Source organism: Etheostoma cragini, chromosome 11 (genome assembly GCF_013103735.1).
Source record: "Etheostoma cragini isolate CJK2018 chromosome 11, CSU_Ecrag_1.0, whole genome shotgun sequence".
Classification (NCBI taxonomy): Eukaryota; Metazoa; Chordata; class Actinopteri; order Perciformes; family Percidae; genus Etheostoma; species Etheostoma cragini.
The window spans coordinates 8231837-8248576 of record NC_048417.1 but is presented as its reverse complement, the minus strand read 5'-3'; the positions used below and the strand labels follow the sequence as shown (position 1 = coordinate 8248576).

Here is a 16740-nt window from a genome sequence, read left to right as displayed (position 1 = left end):
GTTGGCAAAAATTCAATGGTCTACTACTGCTGGGTTAAGAGTCATATTCTTCTATACCAGTGTTGGTGTGTGTGTGTGTGTGTGTGTGTGTGTGTGTGCGCGCTCATGTGCGTGTGAAAGAATTGGCAGAACAATAGTTTAAATCATCAAATAACTGACTAAAAGTAAGTAAATAAGACCTGGTACTTGACAGTTTTTGATACTTGTTATGTCATGGAGAATGCGGTCAGTGTACAAAACCTTTTGAGGTTAAATGCCCAGCTTTACTTAAGGACTTCTGCTGTCCTAGAAAACACAGCAGTAATTGAACAATTATTCCTCATTCACCTTCTCTTTCAGACTATGAGAAGATCTTCCTCCTCCTAAAGCAGATCCAGGGCACTCTGGACACCCGACTCATCTTTCTCCAGAACATCATCAAAGAGGCGGCCAGGTACAGAGTTATACCCTCGTCTGATGTCACAGCATTACTGGTATTACACTGCTGTCTTTAATAAGCTGGAATGGAACCAATTGGAGATGTGGTTAAGAAGCCTATTACCTGTATTTCACTTGTAGATCCTGCATCGCCCAACTATCTTTGCTTATGCCCGCCCTTTACCACTCTCTTCAGAGAAAGGGCAATTCTATATCCTAATGCTGTGATCACCAGCTGCATCCTGCTCCCGACAAAAGAAAATGTGAGGTTTAATGGACTTACTGGTTACAGAAAACAAACTTTTGTTTTTATTGTTTGTTCCTTGCTTTAGGTTCAAGAAGCGTGTTCTCATCGAACAGCTGGAAAACTTCCTTGAAGAAATCCACAACAGATCCAATAACATGAACCACGTGGACACCCTCTGAGACCGGCTCATTCCTAAACTTTACTTAATGAAAATGAACCTGACAACGCCCCACATCCTTCTGAAACCCCACCTGTACTGGGTGCCCGAAGAGACGAGACGAGACGAGACAGTACAGCATTTAGCTCTCAAACTATCACCTCTTCAGTGGACTCTCAACATTATTGATGGTCGCGTTGATTTGCACACAGTTTAAACTAAAGTCAGTGTTGACCCTGGATGATGCAAGTTTTCAGATATCCAAAAGCAGGAGTGAGGAAGCATTATATTGCTATAGGTGAAGTGTTTGTCTACCCAATGTTTAGGCCTGTAGAACATTTGAACATGGCGGTTTTCTGATCTGTCAACCCGCCCTGAGGCGTTCCCCCCCCCCCTCGCTTTTTCTCCTCCTCCAATTTAGATTTTCTTCTTTTTAAAAGACAGTGAAAAATCTTTGAGGACGAGGCGGATAGAACGAGGGAGTGCAGGACTTCTCTGGAGAACAACAGATAGCCGCCTGCACCTGAATGTTATGTTCAGTCATGTTTTATTTATGATGATGATGTAACGGAGCGACAGTGTAGAAGGGTTCAGGATATGTGTTGGTAACTCAGGGTCAAACAGGATCCAGTGGAGATGCTTATGAAACACTTTTCTTCCCTTACGTTCATATTCTTTTCCCTTCTTCTTAGTTCTGCTACTGTTTGTTTTGTGGGATGATGAGTTTGTTCTGTTTGACTGTTGGAATAACCTTACACTCCACTAACTGAAGCACTCTAATGCCAACTATGACTTGGCTCAAGTAATGAATTTGTCAACTTGTGGTTTACCTACCAGACTGAACATTAATATTGATTAGTAACTTCAGAATGAATCATTTTGACTAAACTGATCCACAGTTTTCATTACGTCTGGAAACGTAAAACTTAAAAAACAAATTCTGTGTCTTTTGCAATACAGGTTTTCTGAGAGATCAACACAAAGTTAAAATAATTTTTGAATGATGCAACATCATTGGTTACAGACGTTGTAATACAGGGACAAAAAGCTCAGGAACTAACACTCATGCATCATAATCAGCAATAAGATTGGTTGGAGCTACCCCCCCCCCCCCCATTTCTGTGTTATCTTAATTTTAGCCTGAAACACACACCGTTGTCCCCTGGAGTGTTGATGAACTAAGGTCTTGGATGCCAGCTTGTCCCAACATGCTGGTCGCTGCCAAATAATAAACCAGTCTCCAGAACTCCTCCCTGCCATGAATCTCAAACCAACTTCTTGTCACTTAACCGTGAATGCACTTGTGTAAATTTGAGAATGTTTATTTAATGTAATTTAAAAGAAATACTACCTTTTTGTTGCAACATTTTTAATTTTTTTTCAACAATGTTTTTTTTTTTTTTTTTGTCAGGCCTGTTCAATTTTCTCAAATATACACAAATAATTTGAAGTAAGGTCTGGAGGTCAAGAGTTGATTTCTGATTCAGGGGGCAGCCCTCTTCTGTTCCCTCCCTCCTTGGACAGGGACCAAAATCTGCCATACTTGTCTTTGTTTGTGAAGAGGCCGGTACCAAAAGAGTATTTTGAATACACTGTAAAGATGTAAATAACCCTAGAGTACTATTTAAAGAGAATGTTCAGTGGAAAATGGCCATTTTGTAAGTATTTCCATGAATAAAGTTTCTATTTTACACTGTGAAGGGCCATGTAAATAAAGTGTTCTGTAAAAATGTGACTCTACGTGTTTTTGTAAACGTTTGATGGTGGATTTAGTGACATTGCATCAGACAAAACAGACTTTTTTTAATGGAATGGAAGAAAGGACCCAAACACTCTTAGCTTAAAAACATGTATTAAAATTTTATTTACAGACATGTACAAAAATAGTGTCCCTCTTCCTGAAGTGTCCATGGACCCTGCTTTTGGTCCACAAATAAATACCAGTAGTGAATAGGGGTCAGGGTAGGATTGTGTGTGTGAGAGGTGTTTAGGTATATGAGTCTAGGGTGCTTGGTCTATTGGGTTCATCACTCGGCCCATGAACAAGATGGATCCTGAAATGGAACAAAAAACAATTCACTAACATGTTTTTTTTTCACGTTAAACGATCATACCAGTGTGTTTTTTTGTTAATTTAAATTTCCAAAAGACACTATGTGGAGAGTATTTGTGATTGTAGTACGAAAGAAGGCATCTGTTTTTGTTTATAGAAATAAGACTGTGAAAATTGTTGCACTAAATGTTGCATTTAGCACATTCATTTCTACTTTCCGGACAGCTGTTGGTTTTGGTATGTTATAGCAGATGACTTGTTTAAATCAATGTAATCAATCAATCACACAGAATCAAGTGCGTGTACATTGCTGTCAAACATAGGATTAATGTAAACTCAGAAACCTTTAAAAATGGTTCAGAAATGGTATTTAACAGTAGAAGAGAAACCCTACAGCATGCTTTGCACATCATTTAACAATGATGTAAACTGTATTTGATTGGTCATAATAAGTTAAAACGTGCAAAACTACTGAGATGTTCAGTTAAGCAGGCTGGAGTGGCGGTAAAACAACGTACCTGTGTTAATCTGTCGTAGCAGAAATAAGAATGGCCGGTCTGCCTTGAAAACAGGTGCACGAGATCGTTTGAGTAGCACCATAGCTGCAATTTTACAACATTATTTTATTATTATGTTGAAAGAAATGGCTGAAGGCAAGTATAATCATGTCAAATGACATATCTATGAGTCATTTTATTATTTTGCAGGGTCATCTCTCACCTGTAGCAGCAGCTGCCTTTGTCCCATCTTCTGTGACTTCTATTCTCACTTCATGGAAGGCATCAGACACATAAAGACTCTCCTCCACTGTCGGAAGAAACAAACGTCAGCTGCCAGCAGAGCTACAGTAATCTTTGTGTGGCCTTCAGCTTATGGTACGTTATACTGCTGGTTATCTGGTATATCTCTAAAGCACAATCAACTGGAGCTTATGGAGGTGTATTCTGGGAAAACCTGATAAATAACTAATCAAAATCATGCATCGTCGATATGTATTGACCTGATATTCCAGTGAAATCGGCTGCTGTCGGGTTAAAGGCATCACTGATGCCCATGGCCGGAAGCGCTGACCTCAGATTGAACTTGTTCTGCATTCTGAACCTGTGAACACCAGATGACAAATTGTTTGTACGTCTGAGAACTATGATCAACCAAGTCTAAAAAGCCTCTGTAGCAGGGGGCATGGGTAGAAAACCTGGGTAGGAAGATGTCCATTTTGGTTCTACGCAGGCCGGTGTCCCAGGAGGCGACCTGGCGTGCGGTGAGCTGGGACTCGAGGGAGGACAGCGGCGTCTTCCTCTCGCTGGCCAGGACCACCTGCAGGCTCAGGGAGCGGCCCAGGTACGGCAGCTCCAACACGGTGTAACGCTGATCTGATGCTGTCCTGAACTGACCTGCCAGGGACAGCAACACGTTCAGGTGAGTGACATCTAACTATATCCATTGATTGATGTGGCGATTATTTTTTGATTAGTCTATCCAAGATATGACAGTTAAAATGAAATGAAACAAAACTAGCAAAACTATGAACAAACTGGATATTGTATATTACTATATACTGGACATTCACTTTACTGGAAGATGGGTTTATTACAACAGTTGATGTTAAATTATTGACAGGAGAGAAGAAGGAATTAGTTCTTTGCTTTTCGATGGATGGATGGATGGATGGTGTCTCTTACCAAAGCTGACTTCTGTAGCCTGATACATCATGGGCACCTTGATGGCACTCCCATCAGAGAGGATAAAGGGCAGGTTCTGGGTGTTGGTGAACAGGAACTGTTTCTGCCAGACGCCCCTGAAGGCCACCGTGTTGACCAGGGCCATTTGCAGCCGGTGTCCCCACCACAGGGCCTCTGTCTGGGCCTCGCCTGAGCCCGACAGCTCCCCGCTGCTGCTTCCTGCCTGGAGGGGCCACGTCTCATCTGCGAGGTAACAAGGGAAGGGCAAAATTAAAGGTATGTCGTGAACAACTCATCTCTTAGAGTCAGCCGTCTCCAGACTACTGGCAAATGTGGTCTGATGAATGAACAGAAGAAAATAATTTGTAAATATACCCTATAAAGGTTTGGGGGGTATACTTGACATTAAAAAACATTCCTCTAATACTTCCTTGGGCACTATTTCACAACACAGACAGGGTCACAATATGTTTACCAGGACAAGAAAACTGGAGAAAAACTTTAGTTCCTCTACACACATGTCTATCTTCTCTTTATTGGACTTTAACAGCTTATTTTCTAAATCCTACTTTTCAATGAATATTACATCTAATACAAAATACTATCTTCAAAGCAAAACAATTTATTTGATGGGCCACAAGCTAAAGCAGTTTAAAGCCACTTCTTCAAGAATTAGAATTGTAAAAGATAATGCTGCATTCATCAAGTTTCTTGGTTGCTAGAAAGGTAGAGAAATCCCCCAACAAGGTGATACATTATCCCTTTATAAAGGTGTTTTGGCTGACATGTTGGGAAACCGTTTCCTATTTACACATCCACCAGAAACAGAGCCACATTATAATAACAATAAAGTCTCCTTTTAGCTCTGGACTAGACTCCATTTGCTCCACTATGTTCACCAGCTCATCGCTTAGTTTGTTTGGTGCTGGGCAGTTAGCGTACAGTGGGTTCATTAAAGCTTGTTTGCAGCAAACAGCTGCCTGCTGCTGCTGTAACAAGGTTCACGAGAGCGTGGAGGCTGAACCAAACAGTAGCAGCTAGAAGAGGCTAAAAGGCTCCATGGAGCTGCAGAGCTGATCATAATTCTCTGTGGGTTCACTAAAAGCAATCCCTTTCAACGTACACGCACAAATGTCATTCATTCTCAGTATGAAAATGGTAACAATGGCGCTCTGACTGTTTTACAAAGCCGTTTTGCTTACCTTGGTTGTGTCCAGCTCGCTCCAGCTTGCCGCGATTGTGGTTGGGCTGGCTGAAGTTGGCTCGGACAATGCTGGTGTTGGCCCAGGCTGCTGCATGCTGAGTAAACTCTGTCAAGAGCTGGACGCCGCTCTGGACGAATAACGTGCAGGTCTGCTGCAGCCACATCCCCTGGCTGGTGTTGCTCATGTCCCTCTGTGAATGTAACAGGAAGTCCTGTACCTGGGCATCTGCAGGATAAGAAGACACAGAGGACGGGTGAGATGTGGTGGTGCATTACAAGTTTTAGGAAGTTTAGAAAAAGGGAAGACTTCCGTTTGAACTTTAGCAGCTGTATATATGAAATGTATGCACAAGAATAGGTTTTGCACCACAGAGCTGCAAACCACTAACATATTGCCAGCTGTTCATCTTTTTGAACTTGTTTGGAAGCAGCTTTACCATCTCTCAATCATCTGCTCTAGTTCAACACATGGTCACCAGCACTGTCAAAGAATTAGAATTCACACCACTTTCAAAAAAAACTCTGAAAAATGACATGTAAATGTTTCTGCATCAGAAGAGCCATTCCTGACATGGTTTCATCTTAACAGCCTTTGGCATGTTTCAGCAGCAACCTAACAGAATTTGCACCACATCCCTGCAGGACTGTGCAAAAACAAATGCTCATTTGACTTAATTTGAACATTGCTTAACACAGTCTGCTGAGCACTGCAGACCACAGGGATCTTCTCATCTGATAAACTCGAGGCATTTGTAGATAAAGTTACCTGTATTGAATTGAAACACAGGTTATGACTGCAGCATTTCATTAGAGCACAGCAGATATTATGACCTATTGTTGGCCTATTGTCATGCATGATGTGTATTTTTTTTAATCCTCCGTGTCCTTCTTGGCTACTAGCAACTGCATGGGAGAGGGGTTTGGCTGTGATTACGGAAGGCTTGTGTCATGTGGATGCAACAACAGTGTTGTTTTCATTATTTAGAATTCCTCATGGGGGCGATAGAAGCTGCGCTCTACAGCTTTAAACACACTGACCTCTCGACCCAGAGACCGAGCTTCAGGAGTGGTTAATGAGATTAGAGTTGGTGTGGAGGCAGGTATTATGGCTCCAGACACCACTGTGCTCTGTAGGGCCAATAGCAGTAGCAGCACCGCTCCCCACCACCTGGTACCAACAGCACTGAAGGCTAACAACAACCTCTCCAACCTTACTCTCACAGCATAAGGAGCAGCTAATGCTACCTGTAACACTAGCTTTTCCTTTTTCATCTCCACATCAACAATCTGGGATGAATCCTACCCTTCACATTGTATCCGAGTGTTCCCTCCAGCTGAGCCAGCGTGTTGCCCCTGGCACCGAGTTGGAGCAGCCCCAGAGACAAGGAGACGCTCACTGGTGACACGATCAGGTTGGAGTTGTTCTCTGTCTTGATGAGCGTCTGATAGAGGCTGACAGTGAACCTGGTGTGCAGCTCTCCCATGCTGTCCTGAAGACTTCCGTTACACTGGCTTCTCTCCACCAACCAGAAACAAATGAAGAGTGAAGCCACTGGCAGGCGACGCATGTCCTCAGTGCTGTAGGAGGGGGAAGTGTCCACAGAGTGCAACACAAGAACCAAAAAACTAAATCCTGTATGACCAAAAGAAAAAAAGTAAATAAACCCACTGCGGGCAGTGAGGTCAACAAGCAGCCAAGTAATGATGCATTATCATTAAAACAAATGTAAAAGTTCTTCATTTATACTGCAGGTGTGGTGATTTGCAACTGTTTTGTTGGATGTAATGCATTACAACTGAACATAGTTCATTGAAACATCAATTTCATAATTCCATATGTTTTGCATACATTTTCTGTAATGTGATATATATATAGAAATCCGTAAAATATTGACTGAAAGTGTTTTTCTAGGTCAAATTTATATTAAGCAAGTGGAGTTCAAAATCTGAAAAGACATATTCAAGATGTATAAAAAAACACTAAACAGTAAAATAAATTTGTCTACAGTTGTCTACAATTTAGTAGCAGCAATAACAGCAGCCATATTTGGCAAAATGAGTTACATTTAAGTAGACTGACAAATGCTGTTCTACATTGTATTACTAGTCTACTGTAGTAATTTAAGGTCATTGTGGAGACATTAAAGCGAATTAGGTAATGTTTGGTCAGCTACAGTGATGTGCAAATATCCAAAACATGCAGAAATATTAGTCTATAGGAACAGTGGTGGACTGTAACTAAGTACATTTACTCAAGTACTTTACTTAAGTACAATTTTGAAGGTGCTTCTTTGCTTGAGTGATCCATTTTGTACAATACTGTATTTCAATTTTAATTGCATTTTTTTTAACAGCTGTAGATCAAACTATATCTCCACCTTAATTGGCTAGAGCATTTAAATGTAGCTTACATGTTAATACATGATATAATAATGATAATATAATACATAATGATATTAATTTAACACTCACTTGGGCTATTTCTGCCTACTTAGCATAATATTATACTTCTCTATAATGTACTTTTACTGAAGTTTAATGCAAGACTTTTGCATTGTTGTATTGCTACTTTTACTTAATAAATAATTTGAATACTTCTTACTGCACATAAGTGATGGAAAATCTAAATGGAGGAGCTTCCTAAAATATGAATATAATGGCTCAGTAGGATGAGCCCAACCCTAATAAGTGCTACAAACTCCCATTAGGCTTATACTTTAAGTTAAAGGTGACCACTATTGTGATCATTTTTGTCTCCTCAGATGAAATATTATTGTATTGTATAATATTATTTTCCGTTGATGCTCAGTTGAAATGACGCAGCTGCGGGTCCTACCTGCGGACAGGTGAGGTAGAAGCCTTTTAACTCCAGCTGTTCTCTCAGACTGTCACCAACCATTCAGCCTCTGCAGGGCAGCTGGTGTCCTGTCTGTCCCCGGCACTGCTGCTACTGAATCAGTCTTCTGCTGTCCCCGGCTGTCGGTTCGATTCTCCGGTCGTCTCTCACTGGAGCAGTCTGTAGGCTAGTCATAAGACCGTGTTTAGAGGGGAACGCTCCGCGCCGTGTTTGCGGTCTCCGTCGGCGATGTCCGTACCACTCGTCCGGGATTCCTGCCGCCCCAGGGCTATAAGGAGCCAGGCGGAGGGAGGCATGTCACTGACCAGCAAATCCCAAAACGGGCAGAGGGAAGGGGAAAAAAAACACACACACACGCGCACAGCACGCATGCATGCATGCAATTTTCTGAATTTTTACACCCAAGGTGAAGATTTCTGCATAGTATACCTATCGGTGAACAGTGGATCCATGTTATTTCTGTGGATTATCTATATTTTTAATTTTAAGTGCTCACCCACAAAAATTGTCCAAAACATATATATCTGGATGGATAGGCTTAGATACCACTAGAGGATAGTGAGAAATAGTTTTAGTAGCCTAGTAATCTGGGCCTTGACACCGAGAAGAAGCGTGACAGTGATGCGTTTGAAAGGAAAATGTTCGTTCACCTCCATGAAGCAATAAGTCCCACACAACACAATTATACAGCAAACAGTTAAGAAGATCAGCAAAAATTTGCTGTCTGATTTGCTGACAAAACGTTTTATATTGTTTGAGTTCAGGACTGAAATGCATGTCCATGTGTCTCTTATGGTCTAGGAAAATGTGTTTTCATTTGTTACTATCTCTAAGATTTCTTAAAATGTCTGCCTCCACCCCAAAGTCATGGAGGTGAAACATTCTGCACTGCACATCTCAAAGTAGAAACTTTTCAGGGGAAACAATATTAATAGGCCTACCACAAGGCAGGGGCCTTTTAATCCCTGCTCTATCTATCTATCTATCTATCTATCTATCTATCTATCTATCTATCTATCTATCTATCTATCTATCTATCTATCTATCTATCTATCTATCTATCTATCTATGCTTTGTGTCTGTTTGTGAACATCAGTATTGATAACTGTGACAAATGTTATTTCTTATGGCACAGATTTCATATGTTACTATGAATGTAGGATATGTATTGCAATTTCTTTTAGGGCTATTGAGTACTTTTTTTAGGAAAAACATACCGAAAACTGTTATTTTCAAGACATCCTTTCTGTTATACAAGCCATTCTGCCTTTTGTTGCTATGATCAAAAGACATCATGCTCTGAGTGTCACACTTCTGCGTCAGCATTTCTAATTGGAATCACTCTGTGGAATGTGGACTCACTCATCATGGACATGTTGCTGCTCCAGCATGTGTTACTGTAATGCATGTCAGACATCAGGAAGCATTTTAGTATCAATGATGGGTACAGACGTGGGCTACAGCAGTAAAAAAGCATATGGACAGATTGCTTTTTCAGAACAATATTAGAACAATAAAAGATAATAGCCTAGCCTATTTAACAATGTACAACATCTTAAATAGTAGTAATTAGGCTTTATTTTCATACATGAAAACAGCAAATAAAAACCTCTAATTGTTGATGATCTTTTCAAATCTTGCACAGAATAAAGATAAAAAAAAAAGATTTAAAAAAATTTATTTACTGAAAAAAAAGGTTTACATGCCATGCTAGCAGTAGTGCGTTGAGATAAATGCAAATGCTAGCATGTTAACATGTCAACATGTTTTTACAAATATTTACAGTAATCATGAACCAAGGTGTTGGACTAGTTCAAAATTTGACCCAATGATGGCTCGAGATGAAGAGTAAGGAGTCACTAAAATGATTACAATTCATTCTGAGGGAGATTCCAAGGCAATCCATCTAAGAGTTTTGAGATATCGCACTCAACCCCCTAAATGCAGTGGATGAAAAGTCAGGGGTTCACAAACGTTGTTGTGCTATAATGTCTGGGAATCATGAATATATCAAAACGTTTTTGGCAATCCAATACAATTTGTCTAGATGTGTCCGTCTGGATCAAAGTGGTGGGCTGAGGAACAGGTTGACATTTCCATTGTCACAGTATTGCTAAAACACAAAATTTGTAATCATCCAACAAAGCATTGCATCCCCAAAAGAAGCAAAAAAGAAAGAAATAGATTTAAAGAAAGTCTTCCTGTATATTCAGATGTTACTCTTGCTGTAGCAAATAAGTGTCAAACAACCTTTGAAAAGCGGCAGGACCAATACGAATCCTCCCTTACTATGTAAAACAAAACTGCTCAACGTCTCTAAAATCCGTTAGATCTTTGAATGTAATTACCTTTGAAGGAGTTATACAGATAAAACTTTATTGAGTGTGCACATGATCCAACATTTTCCACTCTTAACAGCTATTAATGTAGTAATAATGCAGTGAGAAGGAGCAGAGAAATTAATGGACTTAAGCATAAGGTATGCCTTGTATTTCACCTAAAATCAATTTTCCATGGAGTGATCTCCCCTCAACTGCCCCTCTTAATTGGGGACATGACGGTCAGCAAAATAAATTGTGGACATTTTTTCCCATGAAGGAGAGAACACGATTGGTAGCCATCAGGTATTTGGCTGCTTTGTCTAATGGGGGATTCCGGCCATTACTGGACTTGACTAATTAGTGGAGGCATGGCGCGGCTTCATTAAACAGAGTCGCCACATTCTTTAAAACCCAACGCCCCAACTCCAAACGCAGGAATTTGGATTTTTAAAGACTGGGATGGAGGAGATGAGATGTCACGGTAAGTGACCAAAGACAATTGTTTGAAAAGATGCCACCATAAACAGCAGCTTTCATCTTGGCGGTTGTGAGGCCTTTGAAGAAACACTGTGTTAGGGGTTCATGTTTGTGAAGTAGAAATAATGATTTGCGCTCTCTGTTTCTGATCTGTGGACCAACTGCAAAGCAAGCTGCTGCTGCTCTGAGGCATCGGGATGGAGGGCAACAGCATCACTCTGCAGTGGGGAGTTGTGCTCAGGAGGCTTCTCTAAAAATAATCATTCTTCACTTATCTGTGCAGGTAATTATGTGCACCTGGCACTGTTTCAAAATAGCATTCTGATATTAACAGGACAGTCACTTTCACTGCTCTTTGAGCTGCCAGTTTACCCAGCAGTTTGGTCGGCTGCCACTTGGTTACAGGTCAAACTGACCGGACATGCCAACCAGTTTGTCTACAGGCAATACTGCTGGAGTACACGGCGAGCTGCTCTGTCCCTTTTGGGGTCAAAGCCAAGTCTCAAGTCTGTATGAGTAAATGCACAAGAGTCCAGTCTAAGCCTCAAGTCTGTTGATAAGAAAAGAAGTGAAAGAGGGGAGCAATAGTGTCTCAGTGGATGAGAGTGTTTCTGATTCTGTTGCTATATTTAGTGATGTGGTGTTAATTGAAGAATTTATTTTGTACAATAAAGGACAATTACCTTTACCTGAAACAAATGGCAAATGGACTGCATTTATATTGCCTTGTGCATTTTCTTTACATTAGCGGACAAAGCGCTTCAGACCATCAGGAGCAATTTGTGATTTAGCATTTTGCTCAAGGAAACTTTGACATGTGTATAGGGAGAGCCGGGAATGGAACCACCAACCCTCCAATCAATAGACAAAATATTGCTGTCACACTGTGTCTATTGTAATTGCAGGGCTGATTGTTAAAAAACCTCCAGTGTACACACACTAAAAATTGACTTTTTAGGTCAGTGTAAACATGAATGACGTCTATGTTCTGGTCAACATACTCAGCCCGTGTTTTCACAATGTTTCAATCACAGCGTAACTTATTATTGTAGAAGAGTGCTTAGAAACATCCATTTGAGAACATTATGAGATGTTAAATTGATCAGCACCACTTGTGGCTCTGTATCTGTATATGAAGAAAGATATTACAATAATTTCGAGATGAATCAACATTCACTGGTAGTTTTAGACATTTTAGGCATGAGAGAAAGTGTATATTTCAGAATTCTCAACAATGATTCTTGTACCTAACATTTACACGTGCATGTTAGTCTGTGTTTCCAGGTTGTTGTTTTTATTATTACTCCATGAGAACTTTTCCAACCCTTTCAAAATATGTTCATTGATCAGTGTCTCTGTGTGACTCTGCGATGCCTCCGCCTTTCCCACACCGCAGCAACTTAATCCCTAACTAACGCAGACTGTCACCAGGCTCTCCATTCAGACTGCTCACCCAGTCCCTTTTTCACCACCTGACCTTTGACCCCAAAGGGAAAATGATAATGAACAGAGGAGGAAGAGGAGGAGTAGGAGGGGTTTACAGAGTAAAATAACTAAAAACCACAGGAATGCTCAGTGGAAAGAAGAAGAATAAAAAGAAGAGGTATAAGAGGCAGAAGGTGAAGCACAACAACAACAACAAAGATGAACATGATGATGAATAACTACTACTATAGCTGGCTAACCCACTAATCTTTGCTTCATGGTACAGGCCCCAAAAGAAAAACAACAAAGGAGAAGTAGAACAACAACAACAGAAGAAGGAGCAGAAGAAGAAGAAGAAGAAGAACAACAACAACAACAACAACAGAAGAGTAATAATAAGAAGAAATAGGACAACAACAAAGAAGGAAGATGATAAAGATGAACAAGACTGATGGATAAATAATAAAGATTCAAGTCAAAGAACAGTGTTGCATAGAAGACGATCAAAAGAAAAGAAAGACAACAAAGAATAAGAAAAAGCAGACCAAGTTGCAAAGATATTGCTTTTGCCAGTATACAGTTTTAAAGCAGCCTATGTGAAAAAGTTAAGGAGAGCGCTAAGGAGAGATGCACTGAGCACAGTTGGGATGTGATTGACGGACTAATTTCAGTGTCCTACTTCCCTTCAGGCTCCAGGACCTTTGGGCAGTTCAGGCGGGGAGGGATTAGAGGGGATGCTGGTGTGCGGGGCCGGGCCAGGCTGCAACAACGCCAGCAGCGCTGTGAGCCGGTGTCGCCAGAGCGATCTGCCAGGTACGCCACGGCGGATTAAAGCTACTAGTGCTGGCACTGTGAGAGGGGCGACGTGAGGGGACGTGTCCCACGTAGCCTTCACCCCGCAGGAGCATGGCTCTGGAGAACCGTGGGAAAATTTTTTGGTGGTTGTTATTTTGAGTGTCAAGACAGCAGCTTTAGAAAGCAAAAATGCCCTTAAATGTTTGAGAAATGTCCTGAACATTCACTACTGCAACAAATAAAAAAATTAAAAGGCCGAACAAAGTTTTACATCATGTTGGTTTCTAACATTGGATCAGTTTCACTCTGGAAGTTTTGGTTTGTGCAGCTTTTAATACACATGTTAGTGATAAGTGTTGTAGTTGTAGTAGCATTTTCAACCTGGTTCACTATAGCACCATCTGCTGCCATTTGGTACTGAAGGAAAAACCTTTCTTCTGCATTCAAGGTTCAGTTTTGTACTGTATGGCTGCAGAAATACCCGTGCTTCTGGTTAGGGATAATGTTTTGCGTCAGGGGTCTTCAACATTTTTAGGCCAAGGACACCACAGCTGAAAAAGAGGGACCTCTTAATAAATTGAGTTATATTATACTGGGCCTACAATAACATGTAGTGCAGCCTAGAGCCTACACATAACTTTTTTATGTTGCATAAACTAATGTTGTTAAAATAATAATTGTTGAGGTATTCATACATTTATACATCATGTTTTAATGTTAAATTGTGGCACAGTGAATTTTAAAGCTTAACTGTATCTGTGGATGACTGCCTAATGGCTACCTCATCTATGGGCCAGTAAGCCTATCATCAAAAAGAGATGTGTCTTAACAAATAATATGTTTGATTCATGTTAATGTATATTTTCAGACATATTTTATTGTAATTTTAGTTTTTACCAATAATTTGATGGCCCCCCTGCAGCAACTCTGAGGACCCCACCCCAGGGGTCCCCGATGCCCTGTTGAAGACCTCTGCTTTACTTTATAATTACAACAGTAAACCCCTCCTAAAACTCACAGACATGTATCTGTATGAGACAACGCAGCACATATGGTCTATAAAGATCTCTTTTCTCTCATTCTCGTCAGCACACAACACTCCCATTCTGTGCTCATGTTACTTTGAAAACTTATTTTTGTAGAAGAAAAACTTAAGGGTATAAATGTACTGTTGCATAAAACATGTAAAACTTTGTCAGTCAGGGATCTCTGGATTCCAACTTCCAGACTGATCTGTTTTCCAGATTTCCTCAATGTAACCTCTGCACTGTGGAAGCAATACACCACTTTGAGTCGATTGGTTGATGATGACATCACCTCTGCAGGACTGCAAGTAGACTTTGCCATGACAACCAGTGTGCACTATTATTGGATATCCCGCTTCGTCTGGTATGGAAACCACACAATGAGATTCACACCTGTTTAAGTGCTCAGACTGTGGAGAGAGGCAGGTTTCGAAGGCTGAGCTGACACAAGACGTCGTTGAAGATGTCCCCAGACACAAGAGCATTACAGGAAAAACAGCTCAGTGATGATGTTATAACAAGTCCTGACAAACTTATAGGCTGTCTAATCCGCCCTTTTCATTCAGAGAGTAGTTTAAAATTAAGACATTGACAATAAAATCACTTGATGGTGAAATCATGTATTCAAATTAAATCCTTTAGCCTCAAAGTTCAACACAAGAGGGCAGCATATAACGTCCAAATAAGAATATTACACAAACAGTTTTACATGTTAGAAGATCACTCATGTTTCTTCTTTGACCAGGAGGTCAGATAATCTTCAGTCTTGTTAAGTCTTTTTTTTTTAATGTTATTATGTCTACATGACTGACATAGTCTGTCTCTAATCTGTAGTTTTCTGTGCCTCACTATCCACCAAACTATATACATATAAAGTCCCTTTAACTTTTTATTCACATGAAGTAAGTACTCCTCAGTTTCCCCTTGTTTATTACGGGGTTTAATCACTTGAGGTATAATTCAACAGCCTGTCTCTCAAACAAGCTCCCCCATAAACATCAGGACAGCCGAAACACGTCTTCCTTCACAGACTGAAAACTCTATTCAGACTGTAACTTGGCCCATAAATTAATAATAACCAAACGGTAAAACTGTCTCATATTGTTTCTAAATGTAGCACTTGAAGCTATTTGCTGAAGTTGATGTACTTGCATGGTTGTTTCCACATGGTTGAATTGTAAGGCGTCTTATCTAACGTCTAATGTCTTAATGTAAGACACTTTGGATCAGCTAAATAATTGTAATATAATGTAATGTAATCTGCAGAATGTTAAACTGGGCTAGGCTTGAGTCCAGTTGACTGCATTTAATACCGTGGTCTGACTTTTAGTATCTTCTGCTGCTGATTTGAATATTTTTAATTAAAATGGCCCATCTAAATAGCCAAAAAAGCATTTACAACTATTTATTTGCCAATATGAGTGTTTAGATTTTGTATTAGTAATCATCTGGGCATTTGCACTTCACTCTAATAGGGGGAAACCACATATTTATGGTGGTGTCCCTCATAATTACACGTTTGTGCACTTTCATGATGTGTTGGTTGGTAGCACATGGCACAACTTTCACCTTAAAGCGCCCGTATTAATATATATCATTTTCAGGTTCATTATTGTATTTTGAGGTTGTACCGGAATAAGTTGACATGGTTTTATTTTCAAAAAACACCATATTTTTGTTACTGCACATTGCTGCAGATCCTGTTTTCACCCTGTGTGTTTGGGTCTCTGTTTTAGCTACAGAGTGAGATCTCACTTCTATACTATCGTTGTTGTAAGTCACACATGCGCAGTAGCTAGGTAAGATCACATCTAGATAACTTTTTCCAACTTTGGTCAGTAGAAAGCAGGGTTAGCTGGAGACTTCTTCTAAACGAGGGCACACTTGTGGAATGCCTGCAGAACAGGGACATGGAAGTAGGTCTTTTGTAGATGATGCTGAACTAGTGTGTGTTGTAGCAGTGTTTTGCCACTGAGAATGAGCTAGCATGCTACTGCTTGCATGCAACAGTTAGCCATTTCGTCTCGGCTAGTTACTTAGAAAGCCGTGGAGATTTTGAACAGCTCACCCGGAGACTGAA

General features: G+C 40.4%; 2 protein-coding genes across 2 annotated transcripts in view; one reads left to right on the top strand and one right to left on the bottom strand.

Moving 5' to 3' along the window:
* The window catches only part of ints6 (integrator complex subunit 6), a 22106-nt gene extending 19555 nt beyond the window's left edge, over positions 1–2551 (top strand). Inside the window, exons 17-18 of the mRNA XM_034885678.1 lie at positions 340–433; positions 750–2551. Of these exons, the coding sequence (XP_034741569.1) occupies positions 340–433; positions 750–843 (188 nt within the window). The 3' untranslated portion in view covers positions 844–2551. The remainder of the gene's footprint in view (positions 1–339; positions 434–749) is intronic.
* A 110-nt stretch (positions 2552–2661) lies between these two features.
* On the bottom strand, positions 2662–8921 carry serpine3 (serpin peptidase inhibitor, clade E (nexin, plasminogen activator inhibitor type 1), member 3). Its single transcript, XM_034885684.1, has 9 exons — positions 8597–8921; positions 7064–7393; positions 5759–5986; positions 4557–4799; positions 4070–4268; positions 3875–3975; positions 3595–3681; positions 3393–3476; positions 2662–2875 (listed from the first exon to the last, which is right to left on the bottom strand). The coding sequence occupies exons 2-9, from the start codon at positions 7326–7328 to the stop codon at positions 2823–2825; spliced, it is 1260 nt and encodes a 419-aa protein (XP_034741575.1). The 5' UTR covers positions 7329–7393; positions 8597–8921; the 3' UTR covers positions 2662–2822.
* Between the last annotated feature and the right edge of the window lie 7819 nt (positions 8922–16740).